At 35.8% G+C, this 20,696-nt stretch overlaps 1 protein-coding gene across 4 annotated transcripts in view; it reads left to right on the forward strand.

Moving 5' to 3' along the window:
* Window positions 1-20,696, forward strand: part of ASXL3 (ASXL transcriptional regulator 3) — a 129,524-nt gene that overhangs the window by 51,563 nt on the left and 57,265 nt on the right. Inside the window, exons 4-6 of one of the 4 annotated variants that reach the window (XM_071737451.1) lie at window positions 5,562-5,670; window positions 7,041-7,152; window positions 16,585-16,706. In XM_071737451.1, coding sequence (XP_071593552.1) covers window positions 5,562-5,670; window positions 7,041-7,152; window positions 16,585-16,706 — 343 coding nt within the window. Of the gene's footprint in view, window positions 1-5,432; window positions 5,671-7,040; window positions 7,153-16,584; window positions 16,707-17,857; window positions 20,366-20,696 lie in introns of those variants that run through there. The other 3 variants (XM_071737447.1, XM_071737449.1, XM_071737448.1) reach the window with 3 other exon arrangements.

Below are 20,696 nucleotides of genomic sequence, written 5' to 3' on the forward strand. Positions count from 1 at the left end.
GCCCGCCTGCTGCCCTGCCTGCTGCCCAGTTGCTTGCCTGCCTGCCTTCACCCGGCTTGCGTGAGAATTGTTGGGGGAAAAGGGGGAAGGACTCTGATATTCATTCTCCTGTATATTGTGTATATATATATATATATATATATCATTTTTCTTTTCTTTTTTCCTATTTACCATTATTGTTTCATTAAAGTTGATTGGTTTAGCCTCCAACCCATAAGTCTCTCTCCTTTCTTATCAAGGAGGAGAGAGAAATTAATAGAGAGCATCTGTCACCCGGTTTAATCGCCGGGCCAGTGTTAAACCGTGACACATGGGCACACGGATCCTTGAAGATTGTGTGAAAGCTTCTCTTTGGCTTCATCGCACTGGGCATCCAGTGCTGTATGCATTGCTCTGTAAAACACTTTAGGAAGCAGTGCACAGCTGGAGATCCAGTCAATTCTTCAGCATTTCTGTCTGCCTTTTGTGTTTCAAAAAGTATACTTAAAGTATATGGTTAACCTTAGGCTTAAACAAATTTTTTATATTAATTAATGAGATAAGGAATGCTAGGATACAGTGCTGAGTCCATGCTCAAGAGATCGTTCAATGAAAGCAATAATAATGGGACAGGTGCCAGGATATGTGCCAGCCATATTTGATCTTCTGATGAAGGTTATTTTACAAACTTTCCTGCTCTGTTCTGGTTTTGATTAAAACAACAGCTACATTCATACTTTTAGACTAACTGAGAATTTTCTTGTTTTCCCCTCATTAGCCATGTAGAACATTTATCTTCATTGGTGTCCAACAGCCTTTTACATTTTCCTGAAAAATTAAAATTGCTCATTGTTTTCTAGAACACACTGTGAATTTTCTACAGCTTTTCCTCATAAGTCTTTTTTTTTTTTTTTAATCTGTTGTTATTCTTGATCTTCTTTTGCCTTTTTGCCTATATTTCTCTTGCAATGGGCCCAGAATTTGACAGGTATCCACTAGCACTAGGTTACAAGAACACTCACCTTGTGTGTCTCTTGGCTGGCAAACTGGGGGACACTTGGAGTTGCTGGTGATGTTACCTTCAATCCATTTCACTGCTGGTGCCAGTCCCTTGGACTTGCCATGAAAATATGCATTTTCTGGATGTGATTTCACATCCCATTGTATAGCACTTCACATTTCTTTGGAATGAGTTTCCTGGTTTTGATTTTAAATGCTGTCTCCAGTTCATCAGATTATTTCTGACTTTAAGTCCTTTATTCCAGGAAGCTTTACAAACCCTTCCAAACTGGTGTAACTTATATTCATTATAAGCAAATTTTATCCTCTATGACTTGGTACCAAGTCTAGAAATTAGTACTGAAGCTTTTTAAGTTTGCTTTCTTTCCAGCAGTGAGTAAAAATTGTTGCTCCCTCGAGACTATTTATGGATCTGTATAAAACGAGCAAATGATTTTAAACAAATAAATACTGATCACATTTACAACAGCTAAGTGCTTCCTCTTTCAGCAGTTGTTGTTCTATTTGAGAACGTATCAGGAACCCTTATAAGTTCTGGGAGAGGTCTATGATGTGCAGGGGGCTGAAATGCTGCATGCTACAGGACCTGAGGTGCCTTGTCTGCAAAGTGTTAGGAATCTGTCACTGTCTTCCACACTATATTGTCTGGACAGGTTGGCTTTAGCCAGTTTGTTTTCCACATTTAATTTTTTTTTTTCCCAAGGTCATGATTTTATTTTATTTTTTTTTTTTTGCTCTTGGCAAACAGTCTAGATAAACCATTAGAAGTAAATATGTAACTATAGAAATTTTCCAGGGTTTTCTGACAAAATTTGGAGTTTGAGAAGTTTACAATATAAAAATAAGTAGTGTTTTTACTGGTGCTTATACAGATTTTTTGGAGTTTGCGGGAGGGTGGTAGGGGAGAAAGTAACTTGAATCTTTACTTCCCCTCCATGTTTTTGCAAGGGTTCATGTGTAGAGACTTTGAAGTCTGGCATTTTGATTTAGGCAACACGGTCTGCATGACCAGTAGAGGGAGTCCAGAATCACAAAATACTGGAGATCCTTCTGCGGGGGAGTTGGGGTGAAAAGTTTGCTTTGATAATGCACAGAAATTTTGTAATCCTATTTAGTAGGATGTGTTGATTACTCTCAAGTTACATTGGTTCTGGGGAAGAACGTTGATGAAATGTTGACATGCTTGATGTCTATTAAATGATAAAAGTTTATTATCAATTTTTTTATATTGGATGGCTAATCAGTAATTCTTTCTTTTCTATGTTGCTGATTGTTGTGACTTCATATCACCTTTACAGAAAGTAAGTAACTTTCTTTTATATCTTTTTGAAAGTATGCAGGTGTAGTTATACAGCTTGTATGTATATATATATATACATATAAGTATAAACATACAATTAGAAAGTGCTCAGGCTTAAGGTCATGCTGCTACAGAGGATAACTCCCATGTATAAATGACTTAGAATACCACAGTGATTTAAACCAATCTCACCCAAAAGATGATAAATAATATGAAAATTCTGCATCTGACAGCTGTAAATGGTAAACATATTCCTCTCATGTAGACTGTGGCAACAAAGCTTGCAGCATATTGCTTGAAAATACGTTATGACTCTAAAAATTCACAGATATCAAGTTACACAGTAGAATATTACTGTATCCAATTTGATTAAACTGAATCAAAGTTGAACTGATCTGGAGTGTTTCAACCACTTTAGGTCAAACTGTGCCATTTTTGACATTCAAAGATACTCAGCCTTTTATTTGGCAGTCCTTGGCTGCTGCATTAATGTCAGCAGCTCTGAAAAGAACGAGTATGTCCTCAGGCTGCAGGAGAATTTAGAAAGCATGCAATAAGTATTATGGATCCCTCAGAAACTGCTCTATGATTCAGACATCCGTCTGTATCGTGGTATCTTTGATTCCTGGCTTTTTTAACCACAGTCCCGTGGGTTGTGATAACATGTGTTACATGCATTTCCAGCATCTCTTGTGGGTAATGTTTGGGAATTTTAATAGTGTTTTAAGGATGCCTATGCTGATAGAAAAATAGGCAAATCATTGGTTAATGTGGGTCAAAATAGTGATGAAGGACACCGTGGAATTTCAGTTTGAGCTGTTAGTTCATATTAAATCCCATCCCACAGTGTCCAGATTATTATTTCATTTGCAAGTTAAGTTAAGTATGTGTGGTATGTTCAGTGCTCGTTACAGGCATACCCAAGTCCAATTTTCAAGAAGGGTGGATATAGCTCTTTGGTTGCATGCCAAATTATTTTGGAATTGCAGATATCTGTATGAAACAAGCATAACGGTAATTAAAGTACTTCTTGGCTCAGTAGCTGATATAGATTTCTTTGTAAGTCAGAAAGTAGATTTTATTGTCCACTTGCCAGTTGGCTAGACTTTGAAGATTAAGATATCTGCTGCGAGCACAGTAGTAGTCATGAGATATTGCCAAATCCTCTATTTTGGGTTCATTAATCTTGTATCATTTTAATTAGTTAATGATATCTAAAAAATAAGTTTGAAGTCCAGAATATCTGCATTGGTATAGGAAAAGTATACAAATCATACATACGTGCACACACAATTTTGTCTCTTGTTGATGTATTGACTTTGTCCTTTATTGCACAGTCAGCAAGGTTTTTTTTATGTCTTCCAGAGCAAGTCTTAATCTGTGATAATGTTTCACTAAAAAGGTCCAAGGCTGTGAGAGTCAAAATTGCTTCATGTTACGTATGTTAACATATGGAAGAAATTATGAAACTAGAACTGCTCTATTAAATACTTTGTGTCTTTGCTTGTCAAACATTAATACAATAAGGAAAATGTGTAAAGAGAAATATTCTGCTTATTCCAAAACTGGTTTAAATAATTGTTAAATTCAATGGAGTATCTTAATGTTTTCTGTGCTACTGCTGGCAGTATCATCATATTTTTGCTGTATTTAGTTTTGTACGCTGTTACAGTATTAGATCAAAGCCAGATGTGGAATTACTTTTATTTTCAGGGGTAAAGAGAAGGAACAAAACCTTGTCAGAATTTTCATATAGCATTATTATATTTGGGAGACTTATAAAATAGATATCTGTTAAATATCTAATGTGTTTATCAACAAGCAGCTTTTTTAGGCTGTGGTTTTTGATTTTCAGTGTAATAATGTGATGTGTTAGGTGACCAATGGTAAGTAAATGGTACTGGATAGGACTTCCTGTACTGAGGACACTTTAATTTTTACTGAAAGAACAATTACAACACTATCCATCTTTCCATTAAATTAATACATGTACAATAAGGATTAATTTTGTTGTAACAGAGCGATGGATATCAACAGAAAGCATCATCGTGTGAAAGTTGACAATTTCAGTCCAGTTTTATTTTAAAAAAATAGTCAGTCATGCGTTTTTCAACAAAGAATGGATATTGTGGTATAAAATAGCACAGTAAAGAACAGTAATTTCTGATGGACTTTTGAAGCCCTGCTCCTGGTTTATAGTTGAGTATATAATTAATCCTGAAATACTTAGCAACACACTTAATTTAATGCACAGGCATTGTTCCACTTAACCAAGTGGAATATATTTACGTGGCTAAAGATAAGCGTGCGTGCAGGCTAAGGACCCCAGGGAAGAAGCACAGTTTCAGAGTCAGTCCCTGAGTACACTGTGTACATTAGTCAGTAAATGGGGACAAAGATGTGGTAGTCCATCTGTAAACCTTGTACTTTAATTTTTAAACTGAAATGAAATAAAACAATTTATGACTACCTTCCTCCCCACCATTTCTTAGATCATCTTTTCAGAACAGTGTAAGTATGGCCAGGGTAGAAACATTTGGTTGGGAGTTTTTTTGTGTAAGCATGCATATATTACAAAGTCATCTCTGTAAGTACTCTTTTTTTTTTTAATGTGTTGTGTTTCTTTTTAAATAGTCCCTTTACATGCATTCCACAGTGGTACTACAATTACTACCTTGTGTATGTCAATCTCTTACCCTCTAAAATAATTCTAATTAGAGAAGATAGGGCTTCATAGAAAGTACAAATGTGTTTGTATTTGTGTATAGTAATGCATGCTGACCATGTTAAGCCCAGAAGAAGGCTTAACTATATAACACTCTTAATGTTAAATGTGGCTCTTTATTATTCTTTTGTAGCTTTTCATCCTATGGGATGCAGCTGCCCTTGAACTTGGTACTGTTTTGATCATTCATGTGCAGCAGCCACATTGTCTGTAACATTTTAAAAATGAGGCTTCATGGTGTTATTTACGAAGTAATTTCACATAAATATTTGGACTTTGTTTCTCTTAGAATGTGGAGCTGGTTGCTGTATGAAGAAAAACATAATTATAATTCACAGACTTTTTGCCTCGAGCCTAGGGGACAGATGCATATGATTAAGTTTGAAACTGGCCTGTTATTGTAATGTAGATGTTTTCAGGGTTGAGAGAATTAAAAAAAAAAAAAAAGCCAGGCAAGCATGAGTCTTTAAAAAAATGACCAAGGGAGTAGTTTTACAAGAGGCACTCAATCTTGGACTGCACAATTTTATTTTTCAGTGGAACCTCTCCATTAGCTTGCCTGAATGCAATGCTTCATACTAACACTCGTGTAGGTGATGGAACATTCTTCAAAATCCCTGGGAAGTCGGGACTCTATGCTCTCAAAGTAAGTTTAAATTTTGTATATGGAAAGTACAGATTGCTATTAAACTGTTTTATGAATGTCTCAATAGATATAAAGGTAAACAGATTAGTTCCTTTGGAGAGGAAATGACCTGATAGTCCTTCTAAATGTTTTCAGATGTCTTTTAAAAGGATTTATAATGAAAGTAAACATTGAATGTTTTATCCTAGAAAGCATATACATGCTCTTGAATTTGGCATATGGTATAAAAAACATGTAGATTAGCTAAAATGCTATTTTTTCAGAGTTGTTAACAAAAAGGCCTTTGTTTCATGAACAGTGAGCCCAAGAGGATCACTGGCTTTCTCTTTATGTAATTTATTAATGTTTTTATTCTTGAATAGTGCAAAATTATTTGCAACTGTAATATAAATCAGCTTTCAATTTACAGGTTGAATCGTTGCTTTTGAGAAGGAATTTAGTTATGAAGATATTACCTTTATGCTGTTTCTATTCCTTTTCCTCATATTTTTTCATTTTGGTATGAATATGATGATTTCTCTGGGTGGAAATTTTTTTTTTTTTTGCAGTACATGATCAAACTTAGAGGGGTTTCACAATAGGAGTGAAGGAATGTGAGGCAGAGGTGAGAAACAAAAAACAGATTATGTGTTTGGCAGTCTAAATATAGTCAAGTAAAATTTTGGGCAGGGGGAAAGGATTTCTTTGTAACTTAGTTGATGTAAGGACTTGAAAAATATAAAACTATATAGAATTTCCTGCTCCTGGTAATTAAAAACTATATCTGAGACAGAAGTTTTTAGAAGCTCAGTTTCCTAATCTACTAAAACAAATGCTGTTGTTTTTCTTTAAAACGGGAGATATTCTTGGCATAAATCCAAGTATTCACGATCGCTCCCATGCTTGTGAGCTCCAGGTACTCAGATATGCTTCAGCTATCTGAATTCAGGAAACAGGCAAAGGCAGAAAAGAAACATTAAAGGATTTGTGTTTGGCTGCGGTGCTGTGGACACCGAACTGGAAAACCAGGATTTTTAACAGCCAAACAAGTCTGCTTCTGTTAAGAAAAAAATAAAAAGAAAAAAGAAAAAAAAAAAAAAGACCAGAAGTGGAAGATCTTGCCTTTTCATAGAATCATAGAATGTCAATCTCAATTGACATTTTAAAAAAGGAGTATGTTATGACTTCACAAAATAGTTCTTTTGGTTTTGCTTTGCAAGTTGTTTCATGAAAGTCTTTCTCTAAAGTAGTTCACAAGAATATTTTATTTCATTCTGCTTTTGAAATGTAAGCATCAGAATACTCTGCAGTAATCTGTTCTCCGAGATGCAGCAGGATCACGACTGTTTTTTTCCTTTTTAATTTTAGTTTTCTTTTTCTTTTTTAACTAGAAAGAAGAATCAACATGCCCTACTGATGGAACATTGGATTTAGGATGTGAATCTGAGTTAGATGGAACAGAAATGGCTGAGACAAACAATAATAATGGAGAAGAAAATGGTGGTAGGTGTTTTATTTTCAATATTAGAGGGCATAATTTGAGAAGAGAAAAAAGTATGTCTAGTTGAGATTTTCATACTGTTATTTCTAAACAGTGTAAGCAATGTTTTTAAATGAGTGGAACTATTTTTGAGTCACCTCCCTTTCTTTTTTGGCCTTATAAAGAATTCAGGAACACCAAATGCCTTTATTGGACTTAGATTTGTAAAAGACAATGAGTAGTGCTGTGCGGTGTATTTTGAGTAGGTAATTTTTTGGCTTACAATTTTTTTGTTCTAGGCCCCACAGCTAAAGAGTTATTTGCCTTACCGGGCTTCAGACTTGCAGTTGTTGGATAAACATCTCACTGATTTCAGTGTGGGCGTTTGGGCTTGGTCCCTCAGTAGAGTTTTGGTCAGAGGACAAAGGTTTGTATTTTTTCTCATTTGTTTCAGGTAGAGATTCTCCTGGGTGCCATGTTGATATAAAGGCATGTTGAAGTAGCAAATCAAGTGCATTTTTTTGTCTCTGAGATAATGACAAAGTGAAACATTGCAAGAATTTGAAAACTACACCTTTAGAATTAATTTTTCTTTTTGAGAGGTAGTAATTGCTCATAAAGAAGATACATTTCTTCTGTCACCCAAAATTACTAGCAAGTAATAGAAATAAATATGCTTCTTATTAAAAACAGATTCATATAATGTTTATTAAGCAAATACTTTATACAAAGTCAAGCTTCCTCTGAAATAAGCCTCTCCTTCATTAGTAGTTCTGCTGCCCCCCTCACAACCTGTCCCACTGCTAGATGTCAGCCTACTGTTTCAGCTTGCTTTGTACATGGTAAAAGGGTGTCCTATCTACAGCTAGAACACTAAAAGGCTCAGTTCATAGTTTTTTTCTGCTGCAGACTTCTTTTCTTTTGATCTTGAGAAACCTTCCAAGCTCCACCTGTACAGGACTTAAATTACTATTTCAGTGTTGCTTGTTTATTGCAACACTTGTAGCATTGAAAAATCACAAAACCTTCAGGAGTAACAGAACTGCCTAAGACAGGGTGTTGCGGACTTAGTGGTGAAGTTTTGAAGCCTAATGGAAAAGTATGAGTCTGCTCTGCTTCTTCATTTTCTTTGATATGTCTCTAAGTTAACAGACTCTGCATGTGCATGTGCTTATGTAGTATGTATTGCATGTCTAAGTGAACATTACATATCTGCAGTTCTACAATTCCTGTCTGATACTCAGACAGTTTGTTGGTCTACACTTCCCTAAGTTTCAGGAAGAATACAGCAGTGAAAAGCAAAGTAAATACGGTTATGGATAGGAAAGCAAATGTTGGTCTTACTTGCTGTAAACAAAGAAAAATCATGGCAAAAACCTGGCAATTATTTAGGAGTGGAAGGATGTAAATGAGGATGCCAGAATGCCAGCAGTAGAAAATTGCTGGGTTTTGACTGGGAGGAGGCCGCATGCTATGTTCACAGTTTACAGTAATAAAAATAATTCTAGCACTTACAGTGACATAAAAGAGCAGCTGCTAAAATGAAACATTTTTAAATATTTGGAGTAGAGCAGTAAATTACACATAGATTGTTTTTAAAGCTGACAACTTTCCTTTGTATTTCATTTTTCAGAAATCTTGGAAAACTGCAATGTATTTAGCTTTCTGAAAGCAAGGCATTTGAAATTTTTTAATGTAATGCAGTGGATATATTTTAAAAGAGTTTACGGGATGACAATAGCGAGTTTGTATTGCATGTAAGAAAGGCTGATGCAGGATGTCATTGGTAAGGAATTGAAGGTGGCACATCTTGTTTCAGTCAGCTGATACAGACCATAGTTTCATCAGGCATGTTTGATGGTAGCTTTTCTTGAGACTGAGTTTTGTTGCTAGAGGTATCTATTAACAAATATGTAGAATTCTCTAAGTGATCTCATTTACAGTATAGAATGCTTTGCTAAAACCAGCACCATGTAAAAAAAAAAAAAAAAAGAGCCAGTTTTAAGAGGATTGAAAATAACAAATTACTAGATCTGCAAAGGTATAGGAATCACCATCAACATTAGATGGTTTTTCTTTTCCTTTGATGATGTGATTTGTCTACTCTTCATTTGATGTGTCAGTACATTTTGAAAAATATAAAATCCTTCATGATTAAATGTATTGGTAGGAAATAATAATGTTGAGACTCCTCTTTATTGCCTTGTAAATGATTACAGTTGATAAGCATGATTTATTTTAGACTTTGATGTGAAGAAAAAAGGTCACATTTGCACCATAGAAATGTTACTCAACAAATCAGCAATTCTGAAAAGCATTTAAGGATCACAATAGAAAATTAATTGAACATGACTGAGATGCTTTTGCTAATTAGTCCAGTGCCGTTCTTGCACTATAATTCTGGTAGTACTGATTGAAGAATATAGGCACAGCATTTCCTTTGGGTACAGCACTAGTTAAATGATTACTAGTGTATTGCATTCATTATAGCTGTAAGAAAGAATTAAGACTAACAGGAAAGGATTTAGAAGAGACATATAAGAGCTCCTGCTTGAAATAATAGCTCCTTTGCTCTGGGAAATTTAATAGGGACAATCTAGGTAGTTTATCAAAGATGGGATGGTGATTTTATTTATTTGTAAATACTTGAAATAAGGAATTTCTGTAGCGGACCAAGTCTAACAAGATCAATTAAACTTTACGGTCTAAAGCTGAGATTTATTTTTTTTTTTTCCTTCCAGGAAACAATTCTGCTGCATAAAAATAGCATGATTCATTACAAAAAATGCTTATTCTCTGGCTCGTGTTTTAGGAAAAGTCAGTAGATATAATGTCTCCTTACAGTCTTATGTTTGATATATAAGAGAACGGACATTGTTTGCACTTTGTATTCTTAATTGACCAACGGATTGCATTTTTATTTGTCCTTGTTTCCAGTGTGGTAAAGTCCAGAAGCCCTAGTTCTGTCAGTGATCAGAAATTGTTTGTCAAGGTTTAAAAAGTGCTGTGTAAAAGTTAGCTGGAAGCAAAGGATAAAAACTTAAGCCTCAGTCTGTTTGTGGGCTTTTAGATGATAGTCTCCAGCTCTCAGAGTGAAAACTACCAACTGATACTTGAACAGAGAAGAATCACATTATTCCCTGACCAGCACGTTTTTCCCTGTATAGATGCAGGTTACTGAGCAATTTTATTTGCATAATTGTATAAAATTTCCTCATAAATGACTCAATGAAAACATTCTTATCAGTATTGTTAAACTGACAACTCAGAATTTCTCAGATGCTGTGGAAAAATTTTTCTTTCTCCACCTTCTCTACAAACATACCTTAAAGATACTTAAAAGATTTTCTTCAGAGTAGGATTTCTATAGAGGATGTCTGGCAGTCTCACATCTTTTTTATAAATCCCATTTTCCTCAAATACAGTGGCAACAGGTAAAGATGTAGTCAGTAAAAGAATTAAAATTCCAATTACTGTTGCCTGGGAAAAGGATGACTATAACATCCTTTTGCCCATCAATAGGATGTTCTGTTCTCAAAAACCATTTGTCCCTGGGGTTTCTGTAGCCAGGCCTAATCCATCAGCCATAGAGCCCAGTTGATTAAAACTTGTGGCAAGCCAGTGGAATGCACAATGATGTAACTGTAGAGGAGGCAGCAGTTCCTGCAGTAGTGTGACTTCCCTCCTGAACCCCAGCCTAAAGATAGGTTCTGATGTTGGGCTAAATATGAGCAACATGTGGCTTTTCTTGAGACACTCTGGTTTTCACCGCTTGCTAAAATGTAAGTTCATCAACTGCGAATGTGAAAAGGCAGAATTAATTACTTAGCCAGTTTTCTTAGAGATGGTAGGTGAAATGATTAGGATCATTTCATAGAGGATCATAGAGGATCAGAGTGAAGCTGAAACCTGGAATTTTGTTTTAGTTGCTCTTGAACCCCATGTGCTTTTTTGGACTAGGACACCACTAGGATTAGTCACTTAGTGAGGAATGAATGCTCACCATTATCTGGAACCTGAGTACAGGTTCAGATATTCAGTTCTGTACCCAGAATGGACTTTCTGGCAATTCAGGGAAACCTGTTATCATTCGCATCTTTTCTCTTGGGAATATCAGTTGATGATTCTGCTGAATATGTCTGTTGCACATGGCAACAGGGGCATTTGGGACAGGCTCTTCCAAAAGCAGAAGGGCAGTAATGGAATAGTAGCTCTAAATACATACAGAGTTTGGAATGACACATCCGAAAGAGAGTTTTCCACTTTGTTGTTGTTGTTGTTTTAATGGGTTGGTTTTTTCCCTCCCCTCAAGTACTGTACCCAGGATCAAGTTTACCTCTCTTTGCTTCACTGGCACTGGAGAAGACTCATAGGAATGACAGAAACTGATTCAGAGCTTGAGGAAGAAATCTTTCTCAAATGCTTTTTTTTTTTTTTTTCTGTACAGTAGAGCTAATGAGGCCTAGGAAAACGGTGGCTTAGTGATGACAGGCTGTATATTTTTACTGGAAAATGTTGACTTCCTTTGGAATAAGGATTCACAGTTTTCTAACCTTTGTGAAATATTTGGGCTCAAAAGCAAGCCGAGAATATAACGTGATTCAGCTCAAGTTACCAAGCTGAGGCAGTATTTGATGTTTTTTTCCAAAAAACGCTCCTCAATATTACTTCTTCTTTCACAGTGCTGGTATTGCTTTTCAGAAAGATTATTATAGCCACGTTAGCGCCCTTGATATATGCATCTGGTTTCACTTGTATTGGCATACTTGGACAATTAACTGACTCCCAAACTACTTTTCATTTGCAAGAGCTGATGGCAACAGCTGAGGTTTGAATTGTTCAGATTTTGCGAGTCGGGCGCTCGAGATCAGAGAGATGGAGTTGAATCGCTTGATTCATCTGTGCTGGCAAAGTGTGACTATTTATGTCAATACAAGTATAGATCTGTGCCATACAAAGAAAATATTGGATTTTATGGGTATTTTAGAGAGAGATTTTCTGTGCATGTTTCCCAAGGGAGTTCTCTTATTAAGTTTTGTATCTCCAGAGTGTGTAAATACGTTTTCTGCTTGAAGTAGACTCTAGTCTTTAGCAAATAATGGCAATATTAATTTATGTTTTGTATTGTAGCTATCAGTAAACAATCCTTCTCATCTGCTGTGCTTTCTGTAACAAAGAAGTGAACTGTTGTTCTGTTGTTGGTTTTACTGCTTTGATTTTAAATCAGTATGGTCTGTCTGAAATCAGAATTAATTATACTATTTATTTTGGGGAAATAAGCCCCTCTAAACACTTTGGGAGTTTTTTTGTCTGTCTAGTTACAGAAATAAGTTTATAATTATTCCAAATAATGGCAGTGAGACAGAACAATTTTAAATTGTATTCCTATAATTTTTTTTTTTTTTTTTTTTAAGAAGCATGTCTTCTGCTATGTTTCATGTAGGCCTCGTATTTCTTGGGTGGAGAATGTAAAAGGTAGTAAGAAATTCCAGAGATAGCCTATACAATTTGAAATTAAAAGACAGTATTGCTGCATTTTATAAATGATAGGCTTTCATATTAATTACCAAAACTGGTCTTGGAAAAATGGAAGAGACAAAGTTATTTTAAATGGAACTTGTCAAAAACATTTCTAACATGCTCTTTTCCCTAAGTAATTCTAATTCTATCATGTACGTTAACACTCTCTGAATACTCACTAAGGAGGGCTCATCTTCAGAAACAAAGCTGCTCTTCATCTCATAACCTAACAGTTTATGGCTTAATAATTGCTTTTTGCTTTATTCCCTCACTCAGTCCTGGCCCTTGAAGAAACCGATTTAAAGAATAGAGCGTAATTATTCTTCACTAAATGGAAACGGCTCCTCTAGGCTTAAAACTGCTGTTGTTCTCTTTTTTTCCTGTAGCAATAATGGTGAATCCTCTTTATTTGCTACCCAAATATTTTTCCTTCATCTGTTGCATTCTTTCAGAGTTCTTGTTTTCCTCCCCATCATCAAGTTTACTTTCAGCATTCTTTTCTATAAAGCTTTTCAAGAGAACATGGATAATACTCACTCATCTTCAGTGCTTAGGGGCAAAGTGGTTACACCTTTCTAAATTTGCCTGTGTGCACAAAGACCTCTGTCTCTTCTTGATTTGTTTGTCTTTTAGTGTGTTCTTTGGTTTCCATAGCAGAAATGCCTGCTCTGTTCTTAAGGCATTTTTTTTCTCCAGGATCACCCATGTTCACTTCAGACACTTATGTATTTTTCTGTCGTAGTTGCTCCTTTTTTTACTTCTGACTCATTCAGAGAAAACCAGTTGGGCTTCATACATATAAACGAACAAACGAATAAATACTTTTTTTGGGGTCACAGGTATTGTAGCTTAATGAGACTTTGGCACAGATTGATTTAAATTGCTACATAGCAGAATATGTTTAAAAGAATATTTGTATTTCATTTTCTACAGAAAATTAAATTCTTATTGTTTTGTAAATGATGTATTTATCATCCTCTAAGTAAAGCCCGTATGTCAATTTTAGTATTATTTTTGCTAATAAAGTGAATAGACTGTGTAAGTTATCAGTCACAGAAATTACCGTAATGCTTTTAGATTTTTTTATGTTTTTATCTTTCACTTTTTAAAAATAGCTAATGAGATCTCTTATTTATCAGATGGCAATGTCTATAGCCATGATTTGAATCAAGTTGGTTTTAAATGGAAATTTAAGTAAAACATGGAAAACAATATTTAAAATAGCTTCATATTACTTTAAGCTACTAGATATAAGAAGGCAAATATGATGTACAAAACACATTTTAGAAAGGGAGTATCATTTGTTCTTAATAAATTAGGTTGACTTTCTCTAATCACCATGTCATTTTTTTATGCAGGGGATTTCAGTCTCCCAGACCTATTTCTTTTATTATAGACTGCGGGGAAAGTTTGTTTTTCAAAACTCTGAAGGTACTATGTTTGTGTTGCACTAAATTGAACCAGCCTGGTGTGAGGGATTTCTTCTGTAACTACAGAAGAAGTTACAGCAATGGGAAGCTATCAATTGTTTCAGTGGGCTTCAGCTCCAGTTGCTTCACCCACTAGAACAATCCCTGCTCCTTGTTTTAACTTTGTTGTCAAAGCTTTAAGGAAACAGAAGCAAAAGAGACAATACAATGATAATATTTTTATGTAAGCTTGAAGCAATGATACAAATATGAAATATGGCCTCTAATAGACCATGTCACAATTTCAGGTTTTATTGTTAAAAAAACAGTGAATGAAAGAATAAAACAATATAAAACAATTTATTCCTGTGCTATATTGTAGTTTTGACATTAAAAGTTGTAGTGTTGAGCATCATCAGTTAGTATTGCCAAACCTCTCCAAAATGAACATTATCACCAGAATGAATAAGGGAGACTCTTGGATAATGGTGTAGATCAGAGCAATGAAGATCAGAATTTCTCATTTTAACAAGGAGACAGTAGAATTTGCAGTCATCCTGGAGAACAGAAATACTTAGAATATCACAAGTCATGCTGAATCCTCTCTCAGGAGGGACAGTTAGGTATATAGCAGTTTTCATTCTGTAGGCATTTTTAATCTTGTTTTTGTTTTCAGCTCTGGGGGTTGTGTACTGACACTACTTCTGTTTTGTCTTCAGTTCTTTGGCTCTCAGACTTTGCCAGAAAAAACAGTGAATAAATTATCTTTAAAATAAAAGCTAGGTAATTTGAAATGTCAGGTTTTTATTTTGGTTTAGGTGTTTATTTTGGTGTTCTTTGACTCAGGACCTTAGCTAATGCAGCGATGTACATTATATAAACCAGCTACTGTTTGTTTTCTGCTGGCACTTTGCTGCTCCTTGAAGTTGTTGATAGTAAATCTTGCTCATCATGTGGAAAAGATTGATCCAAACCAGGCGATGCTGTAAACTCAGAGCCTGTCTTGTGTTGCAGCTTAATTGTATATTTTGACAAGTTCTCCAACAGAAAAAAGTGACAAATATCAGTCATAAATCTTGTGACAAAGTTGTTTTTTGTCTTATCTGTTCATGGAAATTTTTAATCTAATATGAAAACTATCTTGACATAATGCCGATGACATAAAATAGAGTGCATTCTCTGTGAGCGAAGCATTGCTTACTTATTTCACCATGAAAACTAAAAGTTTAGTGTTGCATGCATGTTATGGTGGCCATTTAATTTTGATAGCTAAATTGTTTCTATTTTTCTTAAAAGTGCAAACAAAAATATTTACAGTATTTCTCCTAAGAAACATTGCTAAAGTCAGGGAAGTTAAAAAGCTACTCAGGTGTCTTCTCATCCCACTGAAGGGTGGGAGGAGAAAACCATAATCAAACAGAAACAGTGGGCTGGGATTATTTCTGACAGGTCTGTGCTGCTGTTTTGAGTGTCTTCAGACTGTTCTGGTGGGTTTACAAAATATGGCAAAACTTGGAAAACCACACATGGCTGCACAAAAACCAGCTTTGAGTAGAACTGGAAGATGGACTTGAATTGAGTCAGTGGGAGAATATGGGAAAAAAGCCATTTAATTTCTGTATTCCTGCTAATGATGCTGGTTTAGCTGGGCTATCTCAGGAAACTTCTAAGAGTAATAGTAAGGCAAGGCATGAAAAGTGGAAAAGTTTTTACTGTCCTTTTAGTCAAATGTTCAGACTACCAAGACTAAAAGGATCATACAGCTGTTTTCACAGTTTTCATATCTGTTTAGTAAAGCATTTTTCTATAACAATTACTTACATTTCATCTTATTTTTAGCCAGGAGACTTTTTCTGTGTCTCACATGACATGTATTCAGAAGGTATTTTAATGCAAGTGCTACAGTATTTATTATGTATTATCTAGAGGGCTTACAAGTAGCAGTGTGTATTACCTGAAAGACCAGAATTCCTGTTTATATTCCAGTCTACCCGTTTCACAGGAGTGTTTTGTTGTAGCTTCACTAAGAATTACTTACAAAATAGTTGAGTCTGGCCCCTAAGACACCATTACAATCTAGAATGAAGTTATGTATCAATAAATATTTCTACAACACAGGGTCATCAGTGTCTCCTGTATAAATACACATTCAGAAACATTCATTAAAAATGTCTTGATGAGGAAAATAATTTTGTCCAGCTTCTGTGTGAAGACCACAGTTAAACTATTTCAGTTACCTTTTAGGATCTGAAAGGCAAAATATGTAAGTTCTCCAGGACTACACAGAAAGGCTATGATGAGATACAAACATCTGTGAAGCAAGGCATTTATTTAGAATATGGCATTTATTTAGAAGATGGCTGATTTTCAGCTCATACGGACCTCAGGATTAGTTGCCTTTCTTAGAGCAAGCTTTTTGTTTTCCAGGCCTCTTGATTTTTCCCTGTCCTCAGGACTTTCAGAGATAGAGAAGATAACCTCCATCACAGGATTCTGATTTTATTTTATTTTTTTCTTTACATAAAGTTTGCCCAAAGCAGACATCTGAAGAAATGTCTTCCAATCGTGATTCAAGCCTTACTAATGCACCGGTGCAAAGCAAGCTCGTATCTTCCTTCCAGCAGCACACAAAGAAAGCACTTAAGCAGGTAAGTTTCTGTTGACTGATAATCAATTGGTTTCCCTTGAGCATGTGTGTCAGTCTTAAACTAATAGGATTGCAACCGTATTTCAAGGCATTTCTGAGGATTTTTAGTGCTTTGTCTAGTGTATTGCTGGGGTTTTTTGTTCTCTTTTTTTTTTTTTACCAGTGGTGCAGTCCTGCTATTTATTGTGAGTTTGATGGAGTTTTAAGTGCTTTTTAAATAAGCAGAATTGTTTTGAGCTTTTCCTGTGCAAGTGTTTGTCTTGGAAACTTTATATGAGGCTTCAAATAAAAAAAAAAATTTTTGAAAGAAGTTCTGGAGATAGGTAAGAATCTGGATGTACTTGATTTTCAGGTATTTCATGTTCTGATAAGTGATTTTGCTTTTATACTGTATTATACAGAGTATAAAAATGGCATAGTGTTTGGTGGTTTTTTTAATAACTCATGATTTGGATGATTTAGGCTGCATGATACATAGTAAAACTTGGCAACACTAACTTGGTATTGAAAGTCAGATATTAACTGAAGGCATAACAGTATGAAAATTATTTTCCAGCAGTGCCAAATAACATAGCTTACAGCTGGGCAAATGAAAAAGAAAAACTAAAAAATTCTCATTATCTCCCCTGAATTCTGAGAATATAGGAATTTTTTTAGTCTTGTAAAAACCTTAAAAAATTAAATTCCACTTTTCCAAGGTGTTAGCTGAATGAGCTGATGTTTTAATTTTTCTCATAACTGCTCTCTTAGTTACAGTTAATGGAAGTCTAGTATTTCATGGGGTAGTTTTCTGCAGGGTTGTTGATTTAGGCTTAAGTTAAGCAAAGCCTATCCATTTCTCCTTCTCAAAACACGCAGGTGTTTGTGCTTAGTTTTTAATGCAGTTTGAGTTTAAATCCGTCAAAATAAACAGAGCCTTCTCATTTACATAGGGTTATCTTGTACCTACAGGCTTTGAGGGCTGGAAAGGATTGTTAGATTGGGGATTCATGTGTTTGCTCAGGAAAATTGAGCTGTGGGCACAAAGCAGCTCACTTACTGTGCCCATAGCTGTTAAAAAGATACACTTTTTGGAAACTCTTCTTTCTATACAGATCTTTTGCAATGCATTTATTTTCTTAGGGGCGAACAGAGTGGACAAAGGGAAGGGAGGGGGGAAAAAAGAGCAAAGCCAGAAATGCTTGAACTTTTATACCTGTTTAAACACTACCATTTGTTGCTTAGCAGATGCATTGGGAACAGCTTTTAAAAGGCCAACTAATCAAAATAGCTTAATTAATATAAAAAATTATAACATTGGAAAGCTCTGAAAGCATTCCCTGAGGCAATGGGGTCAAATCAACATCAGAAAGTTAAGGAATCGATAAAAAGAAATCAGTTTTAATTAAGTTGATGGTAATTAGATCATGTACTTCAGAGTATGAGTGAATTATTATTCTTTACATAAGTAAAATGTTTTCTCTGTGTTCACTGTTAGATAAATGGACATTTGTATTGTGTGGTGGTAGAGGGTTTTTGCTTTGTTTTCTCCAAAGTTTCTCTAAAGTTTTGTGTGTATGCTACTGCCATACACACACTGCAATTTCATTTAATTTGATACTGTGGCAGAGGTTAATAAACTTCAACAGTGATTTTATTTAAAAAATTACTGTTGGAAATTTATTCTTTCACTTTCCAGTCTTTCTGTTGTTTTTATGGATACATATTACCTAAAATTTGTACCAAGAAGAGCACCTAGTACCTTTTAGGCAATTGTAAATGCTCGTCCAGCTGCTAATAACTTCATGATGCCATGCTACAGTAAAGAGAAGATGTGCTAGCATCATCATGCTGTCAGCAGGTGCTTCTGCTATATGAACATGGATATATTGCACGTATGTTTTAATGGGTTCTTCCCTAGCTATTGCTTTTTTCCTATAACTAAATAGTTTTCACAGAATAAAAATGTACGAGACAGTCTTTCAAACAGCTACATACTCGACCAAAAAACAGTGAGTTCTTCACTTGATCTTGTATGTATTACTTGGTTTGTAATGCATTACAATGAAAATGAGAGGCAAGTTGATAATGTGCAGGACTGCTTGAAGATCTGAGCTAGAATTAGAATATTTTCACCACTGTTTATCTACTTATTAACCACTCTAGTCATGTGTAATTCTCTTTGTAGTTTTATATGCTGAATTTGCATATTATTTGATTTTTAATGAATTCTAGAGGTATATTCCTGGGTTTAGATGGCAAAGACCACTCTCTCATTTTCTTGTGACAACTTGCGTTTTTGGATGTTCTTATGAAACAAATTAGTCACAACTCTGCATTTCTTGAGCTATGCTAGGAGTCTGGAGGAAAGGGAATTTTCTGAGCACTGGCTCTTGGTCTTGACTTCTCTTAGATAGTAGTGGATCTGGGGGACTTTGCAGGAGGTAGGAAGGTTTGCAGTTGCAGTGAACTTTGACAAGTTCTGTGTCACAGTTCAGACCTTATCTCCTCACTTTTCAAAGGCTGGACTGCCATTTTTGTCTGGAAAGTTTCTAACATCACTGCCTTCCATAATGTCCTTGTTTGGAGAAAGATTTTGAGTGTTTTACCACCGCATGTGCTTCTTTTTAATTTCTGAAAGCATTTCAGTTTTGCTCTTGTGTAGTATCTGAGGGTAATGCCCAACAAAATAGTTCCCATTCCTGAGTGTTCAAACAAAAATAATCTATGGTGTAGATCTGCCATTTATGCTTGGCTTTCTGATGGCAGATTTTACAGATTTGTTTCCCTTTTGCTGTTGGAAGTGCTTGGGTATGTGTGCCCAGCTGTTGCTGATCCAGTACATTTGAGAAGGTTTATGGCATGCTGTCACATGCTGATTTCCTATCAGTACTGATCAGTTCCATACTGATTTACCTCATTTTCACACTGGAGATTTTTGGCAAGCATACTCATGTAAGGACCTCTTCCTGGGAAAAGTACTGAACTACATCTGCATCTGCTAGCAGTGATACATGGTCACACTACTGTGTGAATTATTCTTGCTCTGGACCTAACTCATGTATGGACATCAAGTCATGGCATAGTATCTACCATGCTCCTCTCAGGTCCAGTTTCTGTTCCAGTGACTTGAGGTGATACTTTATTTTGGAATTCTTCGCCATGTACTTAATTATCTGTATCTATCAAGATGTTCTTGGAACATTTCTCAGAAGAAACGATCATACCTGCAAACTGACCTCACGTAGGTAACACTAAGCATGTGTGAATATCCAGGACATTGAGGTGGTGTTAGTGTCTGTTGGACTCTTGATAGCCAAGTATAAGAGCCACCTTGTCCATCAGTGTACCAGTTGTTTCCTGGGGCAGTACCAAGAGAGGATAAAGAACTTGAAGATGCACTGTAACGATGTCTGGGATCATAGTAGAGCTCCCAGATGTGGAAGAAAATCCTGCCTCACTTTTGGCACTTTGGAATCAGCACCAAGAAGGGTACCCATAAATTTTCTGTTGGGAGAAGAGAAGGATACTCCATTCAGACTCAGGATCTGAATACAGACCAGGACATGTCTGAGACTGTGCTGGGCATCCAGATCTCTTTGTAGAGACAGAAACTCCAGAGACAGCAGCCAAGTGGGTTTGGGAGGAGAGAAGCTCAGGAAATAAGGGAGTCTACACAAGGTATGTTACTGCCATTGGTTTGTTTTGTTTTTCTTAACTTTGGGCTTTGTCTGCATGCTCGGTGGCTGGGTTAATATATGTGCCACTATTTTATTCATGAAGTGGGTAGATGCAGTTGTTTTATGGAGCAGGAAGGCACCCATCCATATGATTTGTTCTTACAGTAGAAGTGGCAACTCCACACCCCTCTTTCTTCCAGTGGATGGTGTCAGGCCCCAAGCAGTAAGGGGGCTGTGGGGAAGTTATGGTTTAGTTCATGTGTTGCTTCTGAATTGCAGGACATAAGACCTGTACAGCTCCAAGTCACATTTCAGGCTGACTTTTCTAGCAC

The sequence above is a fragment of the Heliangelus exortis genome, chromosome 2 (genome assembly GCF_036169615.1).
Source record: "Heliangelus exortis chromosome 2, bHelExo1.hap1, whole genome shotgun sequence".
NCBI classification, from domain to species: Eukaryota; Metazoa; Chordata; class Aves; order Apodiformes; family Trochilidae; genus Heliangelus; species Heliangelus exortis.